We start from the raw sequence: 27,460 nt of genomic DNA on the forward strand, positions 1-27,460 counted from the left end.
AGTCGGATCCAATTGCAGATTCCCTCCCCAAAGCCCATTTTGGAGAGCACATCCATCATGTAGCTGTGCGATATTCTGTCAAACACCTTCTCCTGGTCTAGGCTGATGAGACACGTATCCACCTGCCTGTCCTGCACGTAGGCGATCGTATCCCTGAGTAGCGCGAGGCTGTCAGAGATCTTCCTGCCGGGTACAGCACAGGTTTGATCAGGATGGATCACTGACCCCAGAGCAGACGGGACCCGGTTGGCGATGACTTTGGCCAGAATTTTATAATCCACGTTCAATAGTGAGATGGGTCGCCAATTTCTAATTTCTTCCCTTTCCCCCTCCTGCTTGTAGATGAGGATAATGATGCCTTTCCTCATGGATTCTGACATTCTACCTTTCCGAAGCATACTCTCGTATACTTCCAGGAGGTCCGGGCCCGTCAACTCCCACAACGCTGAGTAAAATGCAGCCAGTAAGGCGTCACCTCCGGGAGTTTTAGCCTTCTGAAAGGACTCGACGGCCTTTGTCAGCTCATCCAGAGATACCAGGCTGTCCCGCTCGCCATGGTCTATGACCTGCGTGATAGACGACAGGAAAGACTGGCCGATGTGACAGTCCGACCCTGCCTCAGGTCCCCGCCGGCGACCGGGTGACATCGTCGGAGTCATGTGGCCGTCGGTTGGTGCCGGGGTTGCTGGCCGGTCTTCGTACCGGACGGTGTCAGTGTCCTTGTTCCTGCTCTGCGGAGTCGGGATCGCCGCGGCTGCAGTGTTGCCTCCGTCGTCTGGATGGTCCGCTGGTGTTGCGATGGCGTCGGTCGTCTCTGTCGCCTGTGGATCCAGCGCCGCTTTTAAATTGAGCCTCTTGTGGTTTCGTCATCTGACAGCTTTCCTTTCCTCGTCTGAGGAGACATCGCCACTCAAGGCTCCAGCTGCCACGGATTTCCTTTTCCGGATGTTTCTCCTGGATTTGACGCACTGCCAGGGGCTCTCGGGATCTGCAATCTCCTGTTCCATGGCCTCTGCGCCCTCTGCTGGTGGTGCTGTCGGTGCGTCCTCCTGCTGCACTGGGGGGGGTCCACTCCTCCTTCAGAAGCTTTCTCCGGGCCTGCTTCTGTACCGGTGGTCTTTTTACTCTGAGGTGGCAGAGGCGCTTCCCTTCTTCAGTCCGTCTCCGGTGATCTGGGCGAAAGTGACCTTCCGCTTGGGGCAGGCTCTGTAAACGTGGCCAGCCTCCCCACACAGGTTGCAACATTTGCTGCCTTTGCAGTCCTTTGTCGCGTGTCCCTCCTTCAGGCAGTTTCTGCAGAAGGCGGTGCTGCAGCTTGCGGCAAAATGGCCGGTTTTGCCGCAGATTCGGCACACTCGTGGCTGTCCCGCACAGTACAGGAAGCCTCGATTCCCCCCCGATGGCAAAATTGGAGGGCGGCTGCAGGAGGCCTCCGTTGGGGTCAGTCTTGAGAGTCACTCTCACCTGTCTCTTACAGGTCCAGATCCCGTATTTGTCCATCACATCCACGCTCTCACCCTTCACCTCCGCGTACCTAGAGAGGAACATCAGCACATCAGCCGCAGGGTCGTAGGGGTTATACATTTGGAACATGATAACCCGGTTCCGCTGGGACGGGATGGTGAACAGGGGCTCAGCGGTCAGGATGGAGAGGGGCCCCTCTTTGCCTTTGTCCTTGAGGGCTGTCAGGAACTTGAGGCATCCTGACAGGCTCCTGAAACTGATGTCCACGTCGGGCTGGTTGCTGTATTCAGCTACACTGCAGACGTCTGCTGCTTGGAACCCGCAGCACTCGATCAGTACCTTCTTCACAACAAAGTCACGGCCCACGGGCGAGTCTCCTCCCGAAGCCTTCACCCGGATGGTGTTGGGCAGCCCTTGGCCTGTAGCTCTCGATGCAGCTGCAGCCATAGCTCGATGACACTGAGTCGTACTGTACCGGCGTTAGGTCCAAGCCAGAGGCTTGAAACCAGCATTAAGATCCACCAGTAGCAGCAGAGCTCAAGTGTTGCAGACGGTCGTCTCCCGGTCGTCTGATGCCTGCTTCTTCAATCCACAACGCCCATCGAAATCCGATAGCTCCTTGCGAAATCCGAGCCCCAGGCTAAGAACAGATACTACACATTATCTTAGCCAAAAGGCCGAGAGACTGGGGGCACAGTTGCCACAATTCATTTTATTGCAACCCAGTGTGTCTGGCTTTGTCGCAGATTGAGATCGGGACAGTTTGAGAAGCTGAATTAACTTTACAGGAAACTCCAAACTGCAAACACATTCAAACACCCGGCCACACCCCCCAATATCATGCGGCAGAGAATGTGAGTTGCTTGGGCAGTGGGTTAGGCAGCACACAGCACCATCCTGACATCAAAAACCATGTCTGAGTGTGTTAGCGAGTGAGCAGTGTGAGTGGCTCAGAGTTGTTACCAGAGTCATTCCTACAAGGGTTAAAGATGGGGTAGAGTTTCTCGGTGAATGTGTCAGTGAATGTGTACAGGTGAGACATGTCCTCAGCATCGTAAAATGACACCTGTCCCCCCTCATAATCCAGGTAAATTCCTAACTTCCGGGGTTTCACTTTCAGCTGGGAGATGACATCCGGGATTTTCAATGATTCGCAGTCAGGAAACCGGGCGATGACCCAGAATCCATTCTCAGGTGAACGTGTGATATTTGCTTTCCTGTTGACAGACTCTCTGCAGACACCCACAATCCAGAGTATCTTGTCTCCAACACCCACCTCCCAGTAATGTCTCCCTGATGCGAAACTCTGGCAACTCAAGACATAACAGTATAATTCAAATCTTTCTGGATTATCAGGAAGATCTTTATTCTCATTTCCAAACCTCACACTGCTCCGATCCTGGGAAATGATGAGTCGCTTGTATGCTGTGTTTGGATCCAGGGTGAGAGATGCTGGAACTGGGAGGGAACATAAATGGGAAGTTGTAAACAGTAAGAGAAATCAGAGTGAATCAGAGGTGCACACAGACAGTATTGGATCCTGACCCAGCAATATTTATTATTTCTGTACCGAGTCACTTGGTCACTAGGTCTGTCACTAAGGGATTATAGCTCAAGGGGTGCATCAAGTGTGGCTTACCAGGAGTCTCTCCCGCTCCTACCGCCAGCTGTAGGTGGGATTTTGCAAATTGATCCTCGACCTGGGTTGGCCACATTGTGAACGTACTTTCCTTGGCCACCATGTCCTGAACTGGGGCTTGAATCCGGAGCTGCTGGCTCAGAGGCAGGGATACTACCCACTGTGCCACAACACTTTCTTGGTACAGGAATGCCTCAAATTAAAATTCTCAATCCCGTGTCTCCACAGCCTCCCCTCTCTACATCTCTGTATACTCCTCCAGCCCTACAACCGCCTCTGAAATCTCAGGTAGGACAAGGGGGAGAGCTCTCCAACTCTTCGACAAACCCGTGCCACGGAATCATTGACTTCAACTGAGAAGATGTAAAGTCTCAGCTGAAATTCGGCTTCTCCAACACTGCCATACTTCTTCAGTGTGGCACTGGGAAATTCTGCTCCAGATCCTGCTGTAAATCTACAGCATTCTCCAGTGAGCTAGCAGGAACACAATGGGCTGATGATCTCCTCCTGTGTTCACTGGTGAAACTGCACATTGAGCATTGCGTACAGATTTGGTCACCTTACATCAGGAGGGAGATACTTGCACTGGACGCCGTTCAGAGAAGGTTCCCTAGTTTGATTGCTCAGATGAAGAGATTGTCTTTTGAGGAAAGGTTGAGCAAGTTGGGTCAAAACTCACTGACGTTTAGAAGAATAAGAGGTGATCTTCTTGAAAGATTCTGAGGGGGTCCCTTTGACAGGGTAGATGCTGGGAGGGTGTTTCATCTCCTGGGAAATCGAAATTCAGGCAGCAAACCTTCAATAAAAGGGTAATATAGGATGGTGATGAGGAGGAATTTCTCCTCTGAGAGGGTCATTAGTCGTTGGAATTCTCTTCCACAGGGAGAGCAGTGAAGGCTGCCTCATTGACTACAAGGCTGAGTTGGATAGATTTTTGATCAACAAGGGGGTTAAGGGTTCTGTGGGGCGGGGAGGTAAGTGGAGTGAAGGCCACAAGCAGATCAGTCATAATCTTATCCAAAAACAGAGCGGGTTCACTGGGCTGGATCACTGCTGCTCTTCTTTCTTATGGTCATTCCATCAGCCCATTACTCACATGGATAACAGTATGGAGATGGCAATATACAGAGAATGATACCTGGTGAAATCAGTGCTCTCATTTCCCTCCACACATTGATGTATTTGAATGGTCCACCATCTATATCCACAGGTAACTGAGTGGAGACAGTTCCAGCCTCGTGAAACTCCATCTGACTCCTGTAAAAACAGGTCCGCAAATCAGTCTGTGTGAGAGAGACAGCAGTGATCACATCGCAAAACTGTTCCTTTAAATCTGCTTACCTCTTCACAAGGTCCTGTATATCCTGAGGGAACAGAAACAGAATAGATATTATTGAGTCAGATTAGAACAAGAGGTCACAGGTATAGGTTGAGAGGTGGCAGATTTAAATCTGAAATCAGGAGGATCGACTTCTCGCAAATAAGCTCACGTTAACACTACAATGGAGTTCCTGTGAAACTCCCCTAGTTGCCACACTCCGGTGCCTGTTTGGGTACATTGAGGGAGAATTTAGCATGGCCAATGAACCGACCCATATCTTTCGAACTGTTGGAGGAAATGGGAGCCCTGGAGGAAACCCACGCTGTCACAGGGAGAACATGCAGATCCTACACAAACAATGACCCAAGCCAAGTATTGAACCATGGACCCTGGTACCGTGAGGCAGCTATGCCAACTACTGTGCCACAATGCTGCCCTAAATGGTCTCAGGAAGGAGATGGAGAAATTTCTGACACACAAGAGGTTATTGCAGAAGGTCAGGGGACATGGAGTTGGGGGTAGGGTGTTAGCGTGGATAGAGGATTGGTTGTCAAATAGGAGGCAGAGAGTGGGGGTCAATGGGTGCTATTCGGATTGGCGGTTGGTGACTAGTGGGGTGCCCCAGGGGTCGGTGCTGGGGCCTCAGCTATTTACCATTTATATAGATGATCTGGAGGAGGGAACCGAGTGCAGGGTGTCGAAATTTGCTGATGACACCAAGATTGGGGGAAAGGCAAATTGTGCGGAGGGTGTGGAGAGTCTGCAGAAGGATCTAGATAGGCTGGGCGAATGGGCCAGGAAATGGCAAATGGAATTTAATGTTGGCAAGTGTGAGGTGGTCCACTTTGGTAGGAAGAATGGTAGGAAGGACTTTTACTTACGTGGCGAAAAACTGCAGCAGGCGACGGTGCAGAGGGACCTCGGGGTCCTTGTGCATGAGTCGCAAAAACCCAGCTTGCAGGTGCAGCAGGTGGTCAGGAAGGCAAATGGGATGCTGGCCTTCATAGCGAGGGGGATTGAATATAAAAGTAGGGAGGTCTTGCTGCAGCTGTATAGGGCATTGGTGAGGCCGCAGCTGGAGTACTGTGTGCAGTTTTGGGCGCCGCACCTGCGCAAGGATATTTTGGCCCTGGAGGGAGTGCAGAGGAGGTTTACTAGGCTGATACCGGAGTTGAGGGGATTGAGCTATGAGGAGAGGCTGAATAAACTAGGCTTGTACTCGTTAGAGTTTAGAAGAATGAGGGGAGATCTCATTGAGACGTATAAGATGATGAATGGGATGGATAGGATAGAGGTGGAGAGACTCTTCCCGCTCAAAAAAGACAGTAGGACTAGGGGGCACAGCCTCAAGATAAAGGGGAGGCGGTTTAGAACGGAGTTGAGGAGGAACTTCTTCACTCAAAGGGTGGTGAATCTCTGGAATTCTCTGCCCGTTGAAGTGGTGGAGGCTGCCTCGCTAAATATTTTTAAGAAGCGGGTTGATGGGTTCTTGATAAGAGAGGGGATTAAGGGCTATGGGGAGAGGGCGGGAAAGTGGAACTGAGCCACAACAGATCAGCCATGATCTTATTGAATGGCGGGGCAGGCTCGAAGGGCTAGATGGCCTACTCCTGCTCCTATTTCTTATGTTCTTATGTTCTTATGTTCTTACAACGGGTTAAAGGGATACATGGAACAGATAGTGAGATGGATCTGACACCAGGCAGAGATCAGCCGTGGTCTAATTGAATGGCAGAGCAGATGCAAAGGACTGAATTGCTGACTTCTGCTCTTAATCTTCTGTTTCTATATTCCTTTTGAAGATCTTTTGTTGTCCATCTCAAGGAGAAATAATCAGAAGAGACAGAATGGAGAAATCATTGAGAAAATAGCTTTTCCTTTTTCCATTCATTCTCACTCTGAGCTCATTACCTCCATGTGACTTGTGTCCCTCTATCCTATTCCCAAACATTCCTGATCACCCTACCACCTTCCCAGTGCCCACGTCCAGCTGGATGTTCTGTCCTCAGCAGCTTACATTCTTCTCGATCTGACCGTAGCCCCATCACCCCTGTGCTTGGTGACTCACACTGGCTCCCACCTCAACAACATATTTATTGAAAACATTCTCATCCTTGTTTTCAAATTCCTACCTGGCCTCACTCCTCTCCGTCTCTCTCATCTCCTCCAGCTCCACAACGCTTGGGGACATCTGCACTCGTCTAATTTGTGTCTTCTCTGAATCCTCGATTTCAATCCCAACACCATTGCTGGCTGTGTCTTCAGTTGAATCAAGTGTTTGCAGGGGCAGGAACAGCAGAACCTACAGCACAATAAAGATCTACCTTCCACACTTCGACAATGCCCCTTAACCCCATCCTCAAAACAGTCCCATCTGCCCCAGTGTGAACCCCTCCAGCTCCCAGCCCAGTCCTCTCTGAATCCAAACATCACTCAGTGCTGTGGTTACACTGTGTATAGGAATCACACTCAGATTCCTCACCCCATCTCCCATTGCTCCCTCACTGACAGCAGCAAGAGATCATCATCCAACCAATCAGACTGAAGCCAAAGCCAGGCCCAGAGGTTAAAGGTCAGTGTGTCAGCCCTCAGTCCCACAATGTTCTCCTGGACAAGACAAAGAGGTTTTGTACCTTGAGGAACTCTGGAGCCTCTTCTATCTTCAGCCTCGATTGAAGATCTCTTATTGCTCCGTCAAGACAAGACATTTCATCCAAGGTTTTCTTTAAATTCTTCTCCATTTTCTTGAATGTTTTATTGCTTTTTTGCGCCAACTCTGTTTTCATCAACTCTTCCTTCTCAAACAGGAACTTGTGCATCTTTTCAAATTCACTGTGGATTTCATTTCTCAGTCTCTCAACTTCAGTCTGGAACAGATTGAATACAGAGCGAAATAAACAATGTCTCTAATCCCAGTGTCCCTGGTCTCTGCCCATTCACTGCACGGTCAACTGTTTGATGGAATATTTGGCGTCTGGTAGTGTGATACATCGGAAGACGGTAAAAGTGTAACAATGTTTTATTATAAAATATAAGAGAGCAAGGAGCGTGTTACTGAGGGAAAACTAAACAAAGAACAAAGAACAAAGAACAAAGGACAACACAGCACAAGAAACAGGCTCTCTGGCCCAACAAGCCCGCGCCGCCATTATAACATTGTGAGTGTCCTCTTCTACCTATGACCTTTGTCGACGCCTACTGGACTCCACAATGAAGGTGTGCAAATTTAGAGAATTTTAACCAGATTGAGGGACGCCTAATTTAGGGACAATTTGTTACACCTATCAGCCAAAGAGCACGTTTTTGGGGTGTGGGAGGAAACCGGAGCACCTGGAGAAAACCCACGCAATCACAGGGAGAATGTGCAAACTCCCACAGACACTGGCCCAAATCCATGTATCTGCACAGCAAACAGTGATAGTCACTGAGCTGTCGTGTTGTCTGTCAGATGGTCCAGTTTAAGCGGACACGAATGACGTGAAGCACTCGGCAACTTTCGAAGCAACATCCAAGAGCAGCCCTCGCGCGACCCATCGCGTGTACGCCCCTTGTTATACAACAAGGCAGACTGAATCACCTGTGAATGTAAAAAAAAGACATCAATCAACATACACAACTTATACAGACATTCATGGAATCCCCAGGAGCTCAAACATAAGACAGGTGAGCCATAAAATATCTTGGATGGTCCGTCGGAATCTATTGATTCCCAGGAACGCCCTGAGGCTCTTGATCCTTATTTCGAACAATCTTTTGTATCCCTCTATCTCTAGTCTGCTCATGTCCCTATCTATGCAAGCCAATCGAGTGGTTCGAGTTCCTACATGGATCAATGTTTATCTGGGAGTGAGTTACAGACTGGAATCTAATCAAGGGGTTCAGATGGTTTATATACAGAATAATGGATACCTGGGAGTGAGTTACAGTTTGGAATCTAATCGAGGGGTTCAGATGGTTCATATAGAGAATAATGGATACCTGGGAGTGAGTTACAGACTGGAATCTAATCAAGGGGTTCAGATGGTTTATATATAGAATAATGGATACCTGGGAGTGAGTTACAGACTGGAATCTAATCGAGGGGTTCAGATGGTTTATATAGAGAATAATGGATACCCGGGAGTGAGTTACAGACTGGAATCTAATCGAGGGTTCAGATGGTTTATATATAGAATAATGGATACCTAGCAGTGAGTTCCAGACTGGAATCTAATCGAGGGGTTTAGATGATTAATATACAGAATAATGGATACCTGGGAGTGAGTTCCAGACTGGAATCTGATCGAGGGGTTCAGATGGTTTATATACAGAATAATGGATACCTAGCAGTGAGTTCCAGACTGGAATCTAATCGAGGGATTCAGATGATTAATATACAGAATAATGGATACCTGGGAGTGATTTCCAGACTGGAATCTAATCGACGGGTTTAGATGATTAATATACAGAATAATGGATACCTGGGATTGAGTTCCAGACTGGAATCTGATCGAGGGGTTCAGATGGTTTATATAGAGAATAATGGATACCTGGGAGTGAGTTACAGACTGGAATCTAATCGAGGGGTTCAGATGGTTTATATAGAGAATAATGGATACCTGGGAGTGAGATACTGACTTGATTTATTTATCGATTGTTGCGATTGGAAGTAGCGTTATACATTTTTGCCAAATTTTGCAATTTACAGACGCTCCCTTCCATTCCAGTGCTGGGCGTAGCCTCTAATGTACACTGGACTCCAGCATTTTATTCAGTAAAACTCTGTCTCTCTCTCACTGTGTGAGGAGCTCACTCACTCTCAATGACAAACACAGGGAACATTACACAAAGCCTAAAGGACACTCTCCTACCTTCATCTGTGAAATGCCATCCTCTCCTTCTCTTTTACTGTGAAGACTGAGGTCCATTTGCTTCTGCAGAGTCTCCAATAATGTTTCTAACTTGTTCTGGCAGACAGAAAGGACACAAAGGGGGTTGTGAAAGTGAACACTCGATAAGGTCACCTTCTGGAGGAGTTTGCTGTTTTTAAATCCACTGGTGAAAGGGAGAGGAGATATTCCCAAGATTGATCCCTCTCAATGTTTGGGATGAAAGGATAAAGAAATTTAGGGGAAACTTTGTGTTAATTCCGCCTGTTGCAATTATCCTCCTCCAGCTCCATTCCCCTCCTTCATCAACATTCTCCCAATGATCTCCCCTTCCCAACACTTTCCATCTCCTCAAATTACCCCAGCCCATTCTCCCCTTGCCCTCTCCTCTCCCTCTCACTCTACAAACCCTCTCTCTCCCTCTGCTACCCCCACCGCCTCCCCCTGTTCTCTGTCGGTCTGTGTCCATAGCAGTGAGTCAGTACCTTGTATATCTGGACAGCCTCTTTGATATGCAGATCTTTGTGAGTTTGATGTTCTGAACTCCAGCAATCCGCACAGATGGCTCTCTGTTCAACTTCACAGAACAGTTTCAGCTTCTCCTCGTGTTCCTGACAGTAAAACTCCTCCTCTGGCTGTGTCACCTTCACCTTCAGCACTCTGAGCTTCTCCACGATGTTAGCCATGGTGCGAGCGGGCCTGATGTTCCTCTGGGTGAAGACCTGTCGACACTGGGGGCAGGAAACATCTCCCGGGACCTTCTCCCAACTCTGGGAGATGCAGCTCCTGCAGAAGTGATGTTCACATTCCAGACGCACGGGCTCGGTGAATATTTCCAGGCAGATGGGACAGGTTAGTTCCTGGCTGAGATCCGGAGATGCCATCCCAGTGCTCAGAGTCTCTCTCTCTGTCTCTCTCTTCCACCTCTTTCACTTTCAATTCTTGTTCCCAGCTGCACTTCCTGGATTTGACTTCACGTGATCAGAGACACTCTCAATGCCAGGAATTCTGTAATCCCATCAAACTGAGCCCCTTTATTGTGTGTGGAGCCTTTTTCACTTTATAAAATCAACTTTAGAACATTCTTTCTTTCCTCTCTGCAAACACACTCCTTAAAACACCCACCCTCCCTTCTCAATCCCAACACTTTGATTTGATTTGATTTATTATTGTCACATGTATTAGTGTACAGTGAAAAGTATTGTTTCTTGCATGCTATACAGACAAAGCATACTGTTCATACAGAGGGTGCAGAATGTAGTGTTACAGTCATAGCTAGGCTGCTGAGAAAGATCAATTTAATGCGAGGGAGGTCCACTCAAAAGTCTGATGGCAGCAGGGAAGAAGCTGTTCTTGAGTTGGTTGGTACGTGACCTCAGACTCTTGAATCTTTTTACCGCTGGCAGAAGGTGGAAGAGAGAATGGGTCCAGTTTTAACACCAACTTGTCCCCGTTTTCACAGAGACTTGGTAATGTTGGAAGTAAGGCGAGCAGTGTGATCCACTCCATGCCCATTCCCCCTTTATCAAGCACCTAAACTGCCCGTGATCGGCACTGCGTCCGAAGTGGGCGTGACTTCATGGTCTGCACGCCCAAACTGATGGGCATTTCCCCCTTTGCCACCGTGTTCGCCCATCCAGATTCGGCACAAAACAAAAATGATCCACAAGGTCTGTTTCAGCCACGCCAGCCTCTGAAGGGGTAAGTTCAGAGCTTCCGGCGGCTCTCTGACTCAGATCGGTGGTGGTGGGGGGAGGCGGATCAGATTGTTCTCTGGTTGAAGGAGAATGGGTGAGGGGGGTTGGGGTGGTGGGGTGGGGGTGGTCCGGTGGCACCCTGCGTGTGATCGGTGGGGGGAAAGTGGGGCAAAGGGCTGTGATCAGTCTGGGTAGTGGGGGGGTGGGTTGGGGGGGATACGGAGGTCAGTTATGCTGTGGGGGTGGGGCAACTTCTTTGGGAGACAGGGAGGAGGTTTTATCCGGCCCAGAAACCATACGGCAGGGGAACATTTTTTATTTTTTAACAAGGCATGCACCATTGAATGCTCCAATCAGATCTACGTTTTGGGCTCGATAAGCCCCGCCCCCACCATCCCCCCGACCCCACCCCCCCCCCCCCCCCACCACCCCACTCACCCCCAAACCCGGCCCACTGACCCAATCCCACCCTCCCCCAGCCCAATGACACAATGCCCCTCCCCCGGCCCACTGACCCAATCCCCCCCTCCCCCAGCCCAATGACACAATCCCCCCTCCCCCAGCCCACTGACCCAATCTCCCCTCCCCGGGCCCACTGACCCAATCCGCCCCTCCCCCGGCCCACTGACCCAATCCCCCCTCCCCCGGCCCACTGACCCAATCTGCCCCCCCTCCCCCGGCCCACTGACCCAATCCCCCCCTCCCCCGGCCCACTGACCCAATCCCCCCCTCCCCCGGCCCACTGACCCAATCCCCCCTCCCCGGGCCCACTGACCCAATCTCCCCTCCCCGGGCCCACTGACCCAATCCCCCCCTCCCCCGGCCCACTGACCCAATCCCCCCTCCCCCGGCCCACTGACCCAATCTGCCCCCCCTCGCCCTTTACATCTTTCTCTAGTTTCTCTCCTCTCTCTCGTCCCCGAAACTTTCCCAAATCCATCTTCTCCCTGTAACACTCCCTCCCTTCTCTCCCCCCTCTATCAATCTGCCCCACCCCCTCCATTCTTTAATAAATAGTCTTTGACACCTCTGACTTTGCAAATTCCCACCGCCATCTCCCCCCTCCCCCCTTTACTCTGCAAACTGGGATCAGAATCCAGGATCCGGGATGCTGAAACTGGGACACCAGTGGAGAGCAGTGAGGAAGGTTTCTCCTCCGGCTCCCAGGACTGATCTCCCTCCACAATCCAGGCACCATTCCTGGTTAAAGAGTGGATTTGTTTGTATCTGGGCTTTGGGGTTATCATTAACTCGATGAACAGGAACAATCCTGTGTTCCAGCCTCTCATTTCTCACTTGCTGCACATTATCCGGCTGTGGGGGGATTGGCTCTGTCAGCTCACTGGATCACATTAACACACCAGGAACTGGGACATCGACAGCACAATAATATCTTTAAATTCCTGCTCACCTCCTGCTCCATCAGTGTGTTCATGTTCCGTTTAAACAAATCGTGATACTGAATCTGTTACTGTCTCCCCCGCTACCAAATAAACCTGTTGGACTTTAACCTGGTGTTGTGAGACTTCTTACTGTGTTTACCCCAGTCCAATGCTGACAACTCCACGTCACCTTGTGAGACATGTTACTGAGACAGTAATGCTGGTGAGAAGGATATTCGGCTGGGGTGGCAGCACTCAATGGGAGGTAGTGAATCAGCCTCTTGTTGATCACTCTGTGCAATGTGCCTTTCCATTGCCTTCCACGGGGTGTCACTGTGAGTACATATACTGCCATCCAGCCCCCACTTTAAAATATTGCTTCAGCTGAAACAAGGGTCTGGAACCCCTCACCAAACCCAGTCACAGTGAGTACAGCGCTGGGCATGGAGCCTCTCTCTCTTTTTTCAGACTGTTGAGGGGTACTAGAGGTGACCAGTACTGTCAGGAAAATGTAGACAATACAGGACACATGAAGCCAGAGTTTCTGAATCAAAGACGTAACTTTATTTAACTAGCGGCTGCTGGGAGACCATCAGAGGGTGGAGTCAGCTCTCAGGGTGAGCAGCCAGAGCTCTCCGAATAGATCTGACCTTTACAATTCTAAACAGAACCATTATAGGTTTTCTTCTCAATCATTCCCACTGTATCTTAGCTTACTGTAGGTAAAATGTTAGAATCCGTCATCAAGGAGGAAATAACAAGGCAGCTTGAGGGGAATTGCTTGATAGAGCAGACGCAGCATGGTTTCGTTAAGGGGAAGTCGTGTCTGACAAATTTACTGGAGTTCTATGAGGATGTGTCGAGGGTGGTGGATAGAGGAGAGCCGGTGGATGTGGTCTTTCTTGATTTTCAGAAGGCGTTTGACAAGGTACCTCACAAGAGGTTATTGCAGAAGGTCAGGGGACATGGAGTTGGTGGTAGGGTGTTAGCGTGGATAGAGGACTGGTTGTCAAATAGGAGGCAGAGAGTTGGGGTCAATGGGTGCTATTCGGATTGGCGGTTGGTGACTAGTGGAGTGCCTCAGGGGTCGGTGCTGGGGCCTCAGCTATTTACCATTTATATAGATGATCTGGAGGAGGGAACCGAGTGTATGTTGTTGACATTTGCTGATGACACCAAGATTGGTGGAATGGCAAATTGCGCGGAGGGTGTGGAGAGTCTGCAGAAGGATCTAGATAGGCTGGGCGAAAGGGCCAGGAAATGGCAAATGGAATTTAATGTTGGCAAGTGCGAAGTGGTCCACTTTGGTAGGAATAATGGTAGGAAGGATTATTACTTACGTGGCGAAAAACTGCAGCAGGCGATGGTGCAGAGGGACCTCGGGGTCCTTGTGCATGAGTCGCAAAAACCCAGCTCGCAGGTGCAGCAGGTGGTCAGGAAGGCGAATGGGATGCTGGCCTTCATAGCGAGGGGGATTGAATATAAAAGTAGGGAGGTCTTGCTGCGGCTATATAGGGCCTTGGTGAGGCCGCAGCTGGAGTACTGTGTGCAGTTTTGGGCGCCGTACTTACGCAAGGATATTTTGGCCTTGGAGGGAGTGCAGAGGAGGTTTACTAGGCTGATGCCGGAGTTGAGGGGGTTGAGCTATGAGAGGCTGGATAAAGGCTTGTACTCGTTAGAGTTTAGAAGAATGAGGGGAGATCTCATTGAGACATATAAGATGATGAATGGGATGGATAGGATAGAGGTGGAGAGACTCTTCCCGCTCAGAAAGGACAGTAGGACTAGGGGGCACAGCCTCAAGATAAAGGGGGGGCGGTTTAGAACGGAGTTGAGGAAGAACTTCTTCACTCAAAGGGTGGTGAATCTCTGGAATTCTCTGCCCGTTGAAGTGGTGGAGGCCGCCTCGCTAAATATTTTTAAGAAGCGGGTTGATGGGTTTTTGATAAGAGAGGGGATTAAGGGTTATGGGGAGAGGGCGGGAATGTGGAACTGAGCCACGACAGATCAGCCATGATCTTATTGAATGGCGGGGCAGGCTCGAAGGGCTAGATGGCCTACTCCTGCTCCTATTTCTTATGTTCTTATGTACAATCAATCATCTTCAATGTACACATGTCAATAATAATATGTCATGCACCTCAGCCAATTGCATCTCACCACCCAGCGTAATGATGTCTCATTTGTCCATGAACTCCCATCTTGTTCAAGACACTTCCCTGTTGCCAGGTTACCTGAGATGCTCAATATAGGGGTTCCCACCCAACCATTGCCAACTGGATGGGCAGGTGTTCCCGCATCCGGGCACATTTCCAGCCAGACTCTGGACAAGGAAAACACCGACTCATAAAATTGCAATATGTGTTGCTGCATAAGAAACTTTCTGAGATGAATTTTGCAAAGTACATGATTCCCAGGCCTTTGGTTCTGAACTATTCGACCTTACCATTAGACCTTGTGGTAGCCTGCCTTTGACTAAAGTGAATAATGCATACAACACTTAAAATACATTCAAAATATCAGCATATATGTTTAAATCATAATTACTTGTTTAATTATTTCCCTACATTCACGTGTTGTAATCTCTTTCTCATTCGCCTACAATCTTGTTTTCAGAATCATTTAACCCTTTGCTATTAACCCTGTCAGTGTCCAAGTGTCTACTGTCATAAAACGTTTGACTTGTGAAAAATTTCTCACATCAAACCCCCTTCCCCATTCCTGTTCTCCTTGAATGGGAGGGAGTTCCTCATTCTAACCACTCTCTGGGTAAAGATGTTGATCTTGAATTCCCGATTGGATTTGTTAATGACTATCTGATATTGATGCCCTCACTATATCCAGCCTCCAGTTTAAAGGCAGCTGACAGAGCAAGTGGCCATTCACAGGACTGCCAGCAAATGGCAGGGTTGTTCCATACAAAACCCTTCCTGTCAACATGGGAAAAGTGCCCATCAGGATGAGGGTAATTGGGATTAGCTTAGTAGTAAAAACTGGGTGGCATGGACAAGTTGGTCGAAGGGCCTGTTTCCATGTAGGAAACCTCTATGACTCAATGAGGATATCAGGATAATTTATTTGAAAGATGGGATACTTTTAAATGTTGGGATTCAGAAGGAATTTGGGGTGAAGCAGAGCAAGGTAACAAGCAGATCCAGTGAACAATTAGGACGGTAAATGGTATGTTAGCCTTTATTACAATGGAGCTGATGTATAAGAGTATAAGCCTTGCTGCAATGAAACAGTGACTGGGTGTGGTCACAGTTGGGGGACTGTGCACAGTTTTAGTCTCCTTACCTGAGGAAACCTAGACTTACCTTAGAGACTGCAATGAAGGTTCATAAGAACATAAGAAATAGGAGCAGGAGTAGGCCATCTAGCCCTTCGAGCCTGCCCCGCCATTCAATAAGATCATGGCTGATCTGTCGTGGCTCAGTTCCACTTTCCCGCCCTCTCCCCATAACCCTTAATCCCTTCTCTTATCAAAAACCCATCAACCCGCTTCTTAAAAATATTTAGCGAGGCAGCCTCCACCACTTCAACGGGCAGAGAATTCCAGAGATTCACCACCCTTTGAGTGAAGAAGTTCCTCCTCAACTCCGTTCTAAACCGCCTCCCCTTTATCTTGAGGCTGTGCCCCCTAGTCCTACTGTCTTTTTTGAGCGGGAAGAGTCTCTCCACCTCTATCCTATCCATCCCATTCATCATCTTATACGTCTCAATGAGATCTCCCCTCATTCTTCTAAACTCTAACGAGTACAAGCCTAGTTTATTCAGCCTCTCCTCATAGCTCAATCCCCTCAACTCCGGTATCAGCCTAGTAAACCTCCTCTGCACTCCCTCCAGGGCCAAAATATCCTTGCGCAGGTGCGGCGCCCAAAACTGCACACAGTACTCCAGCTGCGGCCTCACCAATGCCCTATACAGCTGCAGCAAGACCTCCCTACTTTTATATTCAATCCCCCTCGCTATGAAGGCCAGCATCCCATTCGCCTTCCTGACCACCTGCTGCACCTGCAAGCTGGGTTTTTGCGATTCATGCACAAGGACCCCGAGGTCCCTCTGCACCGTCGCCTGCTGCAGTTTTTCGCCACGTAAGTAATAGTCCTTCCTACCATTCTTCCTACCAAAGTGGACGACCTCACACTTGCCAACATTAAATTCCATTTGCCATTTCCTGGCCCATTCGCCCAGCCTATCTAGATCCTTCTGCAGACTCTCCACACCCTCCGCACAATTTGCCGTTCCCCCAACAGATTCTTGGGATGAAAGCGTTGTTCTGTATGAGGAGACAGAGTGAGTACAATGGATCTGTATTCTTTAAAGTTTAGAAGAATAAGGGGTGATCTTATTGAGACAGACAGAATTGTTCAGGATCCTGACAGGGTCGATGCTGAGACTGCTCTAGAACTCGGAGTCACAGAATCAGGATAAGGGGGTCGGACATTTAAGACTGAGACAAGGAGAAATGTCTTCACTCAGAGAGAGTTGTGAATCTTTGGGATGTTTTAAATCGGTGAGCTGTCAGCGAGAATATTCAACCCTGAGATCGATATATTCTTGTCTTGAAAGTGAGTGAAGGGATAGGCTGGGAAAGTGGAGTAGATGTTGATATGTCCTCCTCCAGAACCTATTCTGATATTCTTCCACCTAATTCGTTCTGTACATTCTCTGAATCACAATCTGCAGAGTCCAGTCTGCAAATAAAACCTTTATTAAATGGAGCAAATGGAATTGACTTCAGAATGAATTGTTTGAGACGGGGGGGCACAGTTGCCACAATTCATTTTATTGCAGCCCAGTGTGTCTGGGTTTGTCACAGATTGAGATCGGGACAGTTTGAGAAGCTGAATTAACTTTACAGTAAACTCCAAACTGCAAACACACTCAAACACCCGGCCACACCCCCCAATATCATGCGGCAGAGAACGTGAGTTGCTTGGGCAGTGGGTTAGGCAGCACACAGCACCATCCTGACATCAAAAACCATATCTGAGTGTGTTAGCGAGTGAGCAGTGTGAGTGGCTCAGAGTTATCACCATACTCATTATTACAAGGGTTAAAGATGGGGTAGAGTTTCTCGGTGAATGTGTCAGTGAATGTGTACAGGTGAGACATGTCCTCAGCATTGTAAAATGACACTTGTCCCCCCTCATAATCCAGGTAAATTCCTAACTTCCGGGGTTTCACTTTCATCTGGGAGATGACATCTGGGATTTTCAATGATTCGCAGTCAGGAAACCGGCCGATGACCCAGAATCCATTCCCAGGTGAAGGAATGATGTTTCCTTTCCTGTTGACAGACTCTCTGCAGACACCCACAACCCAGGCAGTTTTGTTTCCAAGACCCACCTCCCAGTAATGTCTCCCTGATGTGAAACTCTGGCAGCTCAAAATATATAATCCATCCTCAAATCTTTCTGGATTATCAGGAAGATCATTATTCTCATTTCCGAACCTCACACTGCTCAGATCCTGGGAAATGATGAGTTCATCGTTTGCTGTGTCTGGATCCAGGGTGAGAGAAGCTGGAACTGGAAAAGAACACAAATGGGAAGCTGTTACTAAAAGAAAAATAGGAGTGAATCACAAGACGTGTACAAACAGCATTGGATTCTGACCCAGAATTGTTTGCTGTTGTTTATCATTCTGCACCAGTTCTGGGCACCACACTTTAGGGAAGATGTGAAGGTATGAGAGAGAGTGCAGACAAGATTCACCAGAAAGGTTCCTGGGGATAGGAACTTCAGGTATGTAGATAGATCGGAGACACTGGGGTAGTTCAACTTAGAGAGGAGACGGCGAAGAGAAGATTAGATAGAGATGTTCAACATCATGAGGGGGCTGGACAGAGAAGATCGGGAGAAACTGTTCCCATTGATGGAGAGATGGAGAACCAGAGGACACAGAATTTGAAGTGATTGAGAAAGGAAGCCACAGTAATGTGAGGAAAAATCTTCTCACACAGCCAGGGTTTAGGATGTGGAATGCACTGTGGTGGAATCAGATTCAATCACGGCTTTCAAAGGGAATGGGATCATTATCTGAACAGGAAATATCTGCAGAGTGAGAGAGAGAAGGTGCAGGAGTGTGAGCGGGTGAGTTACTCTTACAGTGAGCTAGCAGGAACACAATGGGCCGAATGATCTCTTCTTGTGCATATCAGTGAAACTGCAGCTTGAATATTGCGTACAGATTTGGTCACCTTACATCAGGACGGAGATACTTTCATTCGATGCAGTTCAGAGAAGGTTGACTAGATAGATTCCTAAGATGAAGGGATTGTCTTCTGAGGAAAGGTTGAGCAAGTTTGGTCAAAACTCACTGAAGTTTAGAAGAATAAGAGGTGATCTTGTTGAGACATGTAAGATTCTGAGAGGGTCCCTTTGACAGGGTAGATGCTGGGAGGATCTTTCATCTCCTGGGGAAATCGAGATCTGGGCAGCAAAGCTTCAATAAAAGGGTGATATAAGATGGTGATGAGGAGGAATTTCTCCTCTGAGAGGGTCATTAGTCTTTGGATTTCTCTTCCACAGAGAGATCAGTGGAGGCTGCCTCATTGACTACAAGGCTGAGTTGGATAGATTTTTGATCAACAAGGGGGTTAAGGGTTCTGTGGGGTGGGGAGGTAAGTGGAGTGAAGATCACAAACAGATCAGTCATAATCTTATCCAAAAACAGAGCGGGTTCACTGGGCTGGATCACGGCTGCTCTTCTTTCTTATGGTCATTCCATCAGTGTGTCAAAGCCCATTACTCACGTGGATAACAGTACGGAGATGGCAATATTCACAGAATGATACCTGGTGAAATCAGTGCTCTCATTTCCCTCCACACATTGATGTATTTGAATGGTCCACCATCTATATCCACAGGTAACTGAGTGGAGACAGTTCCAGCCTCGTGAAACTCCATCTGACTCCTGTAAAAACAGGTCCGCAAATCAGTCTGTGTGAGAGAGACAGCAGCGATCACATTGCAAAACTGTTCCTTTAAATCTGCTTACCTCTTCACAAGGTCCTGTATATCCTGAGGGGACAGAAACAGAATAGATATTATTGAGTCAGATTAGAACAAGAGGTCACAGGTACAGGTCGAGAGGCAGTAGATTTAAAACTGAAATCAGGAAGAACGACTTCTCGCAGAGAGTGATAAATTTGAATAACTTGTTGCTGGGTACCATGGTGGAGTCTGAATCATTAAATATTTATTTATGAATCACAAGTAGGCTCACATTAACATTGCAATGGAGTTCCTGTGAAAGTCCCCCCCTCCGTGGGTGGTATATTTGTGGATCTCGCTGCCCCATGGCGCGGTGGAGTCTGAATCATTAAATAGTTTCAAGAAAAGATGGATATATTTCTGATAAAAAAGGGTTAAAGTGATATGGGGAAGAGGTGGAGAGGTGGATTTGGGACCAGGGAGAGATCAGCCATGATCTGATTGAAGAGCGGAGAAGGCTCAAAGGGGTGAATTGCCAACTTCTGCTCCTAATTCATCAGTTCCTATTCTCACATTAAAGATCGGTTCCTGTAAATCTCAGAGAAATTATGAGGAGGGACAGAATGGAGACATCTAGAAAATAACATCTCCTTTTCCCTTTCATTCTCACTCTGAGCTCATTATTTCCATGTGACCCATTTCTTGTGTCTCTCTATCCTGTTCCCAAATATTCCTGATCACCCAACCACCCCTCCCAGTGCCCATGTCCAGCTGGATGTCCTCAGCAGCTTACATTCTTCTGTATCTGACCATAGCCCCCATCACCCCTGTGCTTGGTGACCTACGCTGGCTCCCAGCTCAACAATGTATTCACTAAAAACATTCTCATACAGTCAGAGTCAGTAATCATTGTTACACAGAAGAAGGCCCTTCAGCCCAAGTCCACATTGGTTAGTGATACACCACCCAAATATTCGAATCCCATTTTCCTGCACTTGGTCCCAAGCCTTGTTTGCCTTTGGCATCGCTAACGCACATCTAAATACTTTTTAGATATTATGAGGGTCTCTTCCTCCATCACCCTTTCAGGTAGTGAGTTCCAGACTCCCAACACCCTGTGGGTGAAAAGGTTTCCTGCACATCCCCTCTCACCTTAATCCTCCTGCTCCTTATCTTAACTCTCTGCCCCCTGGTCATTGATCCATCCACCTGGTGGAAAGGTTCTTTCCTGTCTACTCTATCTCTGCCCCTGATAATTTGATCTCTCCCTCCTCACGACTTACACCCCACCATTTTTCATTTCATCACATTGAGAATACCTCACCCCATCTCCCATTGCACCCTCACTGACAGCAGCAAGAGATCATCATCCAACCAATCAGACTGGGGCCAAACCCAGGCCCAGAGGTTAAAGGTCAGTGTGTCAGCCCTCAGTCCCACAATGTTCTCCTGGACAAGACAAAGAGGTTTTGTACCTTGAGGAACTCTGGAGCCTTTTGTATCTCCAGCCTGGATTGAAGATCTCTTATTACTCCTTCAACAGAAGACATTTCATCCAAGGTTTTCTTTAAATTCTTCTCCATTTCCTCCAATATTTTATTGCTTTTTTGCGCCAACTCTGTTTTCATCAACTCTTCCTTCTCAAACAGGAACTTGTGCATCTTTTCAAATTCACTGTGGATTTCATTTCTCATTCTCTCAACTTCAGTCTGGAACAGAATAAATACAGAGTGGAATAAACAACGTCTCTAATCCCAGTGTCCCTAGTCCCTGCGCAATGGTTTACAGGATTAAAAATGTCTCCAATTCCGATAACAAATAATAACAGCTCACGGCAGGTTCAACATGATGGAATATTCGGTGTGTGGGAGTGAGTTACAACCAAACACGACAACATTATTAAATATTAGACAGCAGGGAGTGAGTTACAGACTGGAATCTAATCGAGGGGTTCAGATGGTTTATATATAGAATAATGGATACCTGGGAGTGAGTTACAGACTGGAATCTAATCGAGGAGTTCAGATGGTTTCTATATCGAATAATGGATACTTGGGAGTGAGTTACAGACTGGAATCTAATCGAGAGGTTCAGATGGTTTATGTATAGAATAATGGATACCTGGGAGTGAGTTATAGGCTGGAATTTAATTGAGGGATTCAGATGGTTTATGTATAGAATAATGGATATCAGGGAATGAATTACTAGCTAGATTTATTTTATTGATTATTGAGATTGGGTGCAGCAGTAAAATTAGACATTTATACATTTTTGCCATATTTTTCAATTTACAGACGGTCCCTTCCATTCCAGTTCTGGGCGTAGCCTCTAATGTACATTGGACTCCAGCATTTTATTCAGTAAAACTCTCTCTCTCTCACTGTGTGAGAAGCTCACTCACTCTCAATGACAAACACAGGGAACATTACACAAAGCCTAAAGGACACTCTCCTACCTTCATCTGTGAAATGCCGTCCTCTCCTTCTCTTTTACTGTGAAGACTGAGGTCCATTTGCTTCTGCAGAGTCTCCAATGATGTTTCTAACTTGTTCTGGCAGACAGAAAGGACACAAAGGGGATTGTGAAAGTGAACACTCGCTAAGGGCACCTTCTGGAGGAGTTTGCTGTTCCTAAATCCACTGGTGAAGGAGAGAAGGAGATATTCCCAGGATTGGTCACTCTCAGTGTTTGGGATGAAAGGATAAAGAAATTTAGGAGAAACTTTGTGTTAATTCCGCCTGAGGCAATGATCCTCCTCCAGTTCAATTCCCCTCCTCTATTAACCTTCCCCTCCCCTCAACCCTCTCCCCACCCTCCGCCACTCCCTGCAGCTCTCCCCTCCCTCATCCTACAACCTCCCTCCCCCTCTGTTACTAACCACCACCACCCCTCCCCCCGTCCCTCTTCCCTCCCTGTCTGTGTCAGTAGCAGTGATCCAGTACCTTGTATATCTGGGCTGCTTCCTTTATTGGGATCACACTGTGCATCTTGTGAGCTCTGGACATGCCACACACCAGACAGATGGCTCTCTCTTCATCCTCACAGAACAGTTTCATCTTCTCCCCGTGTTCCTGACAGTAAAACTCCTCCTCTGGCTGTGTCACCTTCACCTTCAGCACTCTGAGCTTCTCCACGATGTTAGCCAGGGTGCGAGCGGGCCTGATGTTCCTCTGGGTGAAGACCTGTCGACACTGGGGGCAGGAAACATCTCCCGGGACCCTCTCCCAACTCTGGGAGATGCAGCTCCTGCAGAAGTGATGTTCACATTCCAGAGACACGGGCTCGGTGAATATTTCCAGGCAGATGGGACAGGTTAGTTCCTGGCTGAGATCCGGAGATGCCATCCCAGTGCTCAGAGTCTCTCTCTCTGTCTCTCTCTTCCACCTCTTTCACTTTCAATTCCTGTTCCCAGCTGCACTTCCTGGATTTGACTTCACGTGATCAGAGACACTCTCAATGCCAGGAATTCTGTAATCCCATCAAACTGAGCCCCTTTATTGTGTCTGGAGCCTTTTTCAATTTATAAAGTCAGCTTTAGAACATTCTATCTTTCCTCTCTACAAACACACTCCTTAAAACACCCACCCTCCCTTCTCAATCCCAACACTTTGAGGAACTCAGCAATTTCATTCCCAGTTAAGATTGAAACCATTCTTTCAGCTGTCTCTGCTCCTGACCCAATCCCCCCCTCCCCCGGCCCACTGACCCAATCCCCCCCTCCCCCGGCCCACTGACCCAATCCCCCCCTCCCCCAGCCCACTGACCCAATCCCCCCTCCCCCGGCCCACTGACCCAATCCCCCCCTCCCCCAGCCCACTGACCCAATCCCCCCCTCCCCCGGCCCACTGACCCAATCCCCCCCTCCCCCGGCCCACTGACCCAATCCCCCCTCCCCCGGCCCACTGACCCAATCCCCCCCTCCCCCGGCCCACTGACCCAATCCCCCCTCCCCCGGCCCACTGACCCAATCCCCCCCACCCCCGGCCCACTGACCCAATCCCCCCCTCCCCCAGCCCACTGACCCAATCCCCCCCTCCCCCGGCCCACTGACCCAATCCCCCCTCCCCCAGCCCACTGGCCCAGTCCCCCCCCACCCCACTTTTGTCTGATTTACATCCCTGTTACATCCCTCTGGATGTTGCATTGCATTAAAGGCGCTATATAAATGTAATTTGTTTCTTGGCTCAGATTGAGTCAAGTGTTCCTGTTGAAACACTCCTGAGGGGAATCGTCATTCCCAGAGACCCTGACACACACTGAGACACACACGCACACGTACAATCTTGCACACTCACTCTCACACAACTTTTCATGCACAGACACTCACTCTCTCTCTCACACAGACAACTTCTCAGACACACACACACACACACACACACAAAATCACAGACATATGCACATACTCACACAGAGAGTCTCTCTCACACATTCACACACTGACACACCCTCTCACATGCTCTCTCTCCCTAACACAGTCTGAGACACACACACATACACACACATAGGTCCTGAGCTGAGTCTCCATTTACTGCAGAGTGTTGAATGGACAGCCTCTGTCAGCTCACTGGATCACACTAACACACCAGGAACTGGGACATCGACTGCACAATAATATCTTTAAATTCCTGCTCACCTCCTGCTCCATCAGTTTGTTCATGATTCATTTAAACAAATCGTGATACTGAATCTGTTATTGTCTCCCCAGCAGCCTGCGATCATCTTTTGCTACCAAATAAACCTGTTGGACTCTAACCTGGTGTTGTGAGACTTCTTACTGTGTTTACCCCAGTCTAACACCGAAATTTCCAGATCATCTTGTGAGACAATTGCATCTCACCACCCAGCATAATGATGTCTCATTTATCCATGAACTCCCATCTTGGTTAAAGCCACTTCCCTGTTGCCAAGTTTCCTGAGAGACTCACTAGAGGGGTCAAAGTGAATGTTCCCACCCAACCATTGCCAAACTGGATAGGCAGGTGATCCCGCATCCGGGCACATTTCCAGCCTGAGTCTGGACAAGGAAAACACCTACTCATAAAATTCCAATATGTGTTGCTGCATAAGAAACTTTCTGAGATACATTTTGCAAAGTACATGATTCCCAGGCCTTTGGTTCTGAACTATTCGACTTTACCATCATACCTTAAGGTAACCTGCCTTCGACTGAAGTGAATAATTCATACAACACTTAAAATACATTTAAAATATCAGCATATATGTTTCAATCATAATTACTTGTTTAATTATTTCCCTACATTCACATGTGTGTAATCTCTTCTCTCATTAGTCTACAATCTTGTTTTCAGAATTATTTAACCCTTTGCTATTAAACCTGTCAGTGTCTCAGTGTTTACTATCGTAAAACCTTATTGATTTATAAGAAATTTCCCACATCAAACCCCTTCTCCATTCCTGTTCTCCTTGAATGGGAGGGAGTTCCTCATTCTAACCACTCTCTGGGTAAAGATGTTGATCTTGAATTCCCGATTGGATTTGTTAATGACTATCTGATATTGATGCCCTCACTCTATCCAGCTTCCAGTTTAAAGGCAGCTGACAGAGCAAGTGGCCATTCACAGGACTGCCAGCAGATGGCAGGGCTGCTCCAGGTAAAGCCCTTCCTGCCAACATGGCAAAAGGACCCATCAGGATGAGGGAGCTGGGGGTGGGGGGGTGGTGTGGTGGATTTCAGGAAAAGCTTCTTCACACAAAGGCTCCAACACTATAAAACCAAAGTCAGTAAATGTGGTTAGAAAACAGATCAGCTATGATCCAACTGAACTTTGGGTCAGACCAGAGCATCTCACTGTCCCAACCCCTTTTGTACAATTACCCTCTTTGCAATGACTTAATGGTTTGAGTTATATGGAAAGGCTGGACTTTTTTCCCTGGAGGCTGTGGGGTGACCTTATCGGGGTCTAAAAAATAATGAGGGCAGAGATTAGGTCGATAGTCAACATCTTTTCCCAATTTTAGGGGAGTCTAAAACTAGAGAACAGAGGTTTACAGTGAGAGGGGAGAGGTACAATAGTGCCCAGAAGGGCAATTGATCTCACTCAGAGGGTGGTGAGTGTCTGCAATGAGCTGCCAGAGGCAGAACTTGAAGCAGGAACAACTTGTCTTTTAAAAAGCTTTTAGATAGTTACATGGGTAAGATGGTTATCGAGGGCCAAATGTGACAATTGGGACTCGCTCAGTGGTAAAAACTGGGTGGCATGGACAAGTTGGGTCGAAGGGCCTGTTTCCATGCTGGAAACCTCTATGACTCAATGAGGATATCAGGATAATTTATTGGAAAGATGGGAGACTTGTAAATGTTGGGAGTCAGAGAGATTTGGGGTGAAGCAGAGAAAGTGAACAAACAGATACAGTGAACAATTAGGACGGTAAATGGTATGTTAGCCTTTATTACAATGGGGCTGATGTATAAGAGTATAAGTCTTGCTGCAATGAAACAGCGACTGGGTGTGGTCACAGTTGGGGGACGGTGCACAGTTTTAGTCTCCTTACCTGAGGAAACCTAGACTTACCTTAGAGGCTGCAATGCAGGTTCACTGAATAGATTCTTGGTGTGAAAGGGTTGTTCTGTATGAGGAGACAGAGTGAGTACAATGGATCTGTATTCTTTAAAGTTTAGAATAAGGGGTGATCTTATTGAGACAGACACAATTGTTCAGGATCCTGACAGGATCGACGCTGAGACTGCTCTCGAACTCGGAGTCACAGAATCAGGATAAGGAGTCGGACATTTAAGACTGAGACAAGGAGAAATGTCTTCACTCAGAGAGAGTTGTGAATCTTTGGGATGTTCTACCTCGGTGAGCTGTCAGCGAGAATATTCAACCCAGAGATCGATATATTCTTGTCTACAAAGGGAGTGAAGGGATAGGCTGGGAAAATGGAGGTGTCGATATGTCCTCCTCCAGAACCTATTCTGATATTCTTACTCCGAATTCAATCTGCACATTCTCTGAATCAACAATCTGCACAGTCCAGTCTGCAAATAAAACCTTTATTAAATGGAGCAAATGGAATTGGCTTCACAATGAATTGTTCAAGACTGGGGGCACAGTTTTTTTTTCCAAAAATATACTTTCATCATAAAAATCTCAAAGAAACTATTGCAAATGTACAGGGCTCTGAAATGCAAACAATGCAGAATCAAGACATTTTTACAGATTTGTACAAATTACAATGGTAATATTTGAAGACTTAAAACTGTATCCATGCCTCAATATTTACAGATTTGTACAAATTACAATGATTACATTTCAATACTTAAAACTATATACATGCCTCAACAAATTAGTGTGTACCGTTATTTCTCAGATTGACACACAGTTACACAGGTCGAGGGTATTCTGCAGTTCCTGGGCCCTCGGTCTGCCTCCGTTAAAAGGCCTTACAGTGTGGCCTTTCCCCATTGTGCCTTTGCGGCGGCTGCTCCAAGCTTCAGCGCGTCCCTCAGCACGTAGTCCTGGAACTTGGAATGTGCCAGTCTGCAACACTCGGTCAAGGACAGTTCTTTCAACTGGAAGATCAGCAAGTTTCAGGTGGACCAAAGTGCGTCTTTCACCGAGTTGATGACCGTCCAGCAGCAGTTGATATTTGTCTCGGTGAGCGTCCCCGGAAACAGCCCGTGGAGCACAGAGTCCTGTGTCACCGAGCTGCTCGGGACGAACTTCGACAAATACCACCTCATCTCACTCCAGACCTTCTTTGCAAAGGCACATTCCACAAGGAGGTGTGCAACCGTCTCATCAGCCCCACAGCCGCTTCGAGGGCAGCGTGCGGTGATGTTGAGACCTCGAGCGTGCATAAAGGATCTGACGGGGAGTGTCCCTCTCACCACCAGCCAAGCCCTGTCTTGGTGCTTTTTTGTGAGTTCTGGTGATGAGGCGTTCTGCCAGATGACACTGACAGTCTGCTCAGGGAACCATCCGACAGGATCCGCCATCTCCTTTTCTCTCAGGGCCCCAAGGACGTTACGCGCTGATCACTGCTTAATCGCCATGTGGTCAAAGGTGTGTTTGCAGAAAAATTTCTCCACGAAGGACAGGTGCTGTGGTACGGTCCAACTACTTGGAGCGTTCCGCGGCAGTGTGGCCAGACCCATCCTCCGCAACACTCGGGACAGGTAGAACC

General features: G+C 47.9%; 2 protein-coding genes across 2 annotated transcripts; both read right to left on the reverse strand.

Moving 5' to 3' along the window:
- Positions 1-2,227: 2,227 nt before the first annotated feature.
- On the reverse strand, positions 2,228-10,208 carry LOC145348537 (zinc-binding protein A33-like). Its single transcript, XM_080196727.1, has 6 exons — positions 9,778-10,208; positions 9,275-9,370; positions 7,058-7,291; positions 4,445-4,467; positions 4,242-4,360; positions 2,228-2,922 (listed from the first exon to the last, which is right to left on the reverse strand). Exons 1-6 carry the CDS (start codon positions 10,174-10,176, stop codon positions 2,390-2,392), a joined length of 1,404 nt encoding a protein of 467 aa, XP_080052853.1. The 5' UTR covers positions 10,177-10,208; the 3' UTR covers positions 2,228-2,389.
- A 6,933-nt stretch (positions 10,209-17,141) lies between these two features.
- On the reverse strand, positions 17,142-22,714 carry LOC145348538 (zinc-binding protein A33-like). The gene is made up of 6 exons (XM_080196728.1): positions 22,255-22,714; positions 21,768-21,863; positions 20,788-21,021; positions 19,377-19,399; positions 19,174-19,292; positions 17,142-17,905 (listed from the first exon to the last, which is right to left on the reverse strand). The coding sequence occupies exons 1-6, from the start codon at positions 22,654-22,656 to the stop codon at positions 17,373-17,375; spliced, it is 1,407 nt and encodes a 468-aa protein (XP_080052854.1). The 5' UTR covers positions 22,657-22,714; the 3' UTR covers positions 17,142-17,372.
- Between the last annotated feature and the right edge of the window lie 4,746 nt (positions 22,715-27,460).

This window comes from Carcharhinus amblyrhynchos, chromosome 9 (assembly GCF_965287045.1).
Source record: "Carcharhinus amblyrhynchos chromosome 9, sCarAmb.v2.hapA, whole genome shotgun sequence".
NCBI lineage: Eukaryota > Metazoa > Chordata > Chondrichthyes > Carcharhiniformes > Carcharhinidae > Carcharhinus > Carcharhinus amblyrhynchos.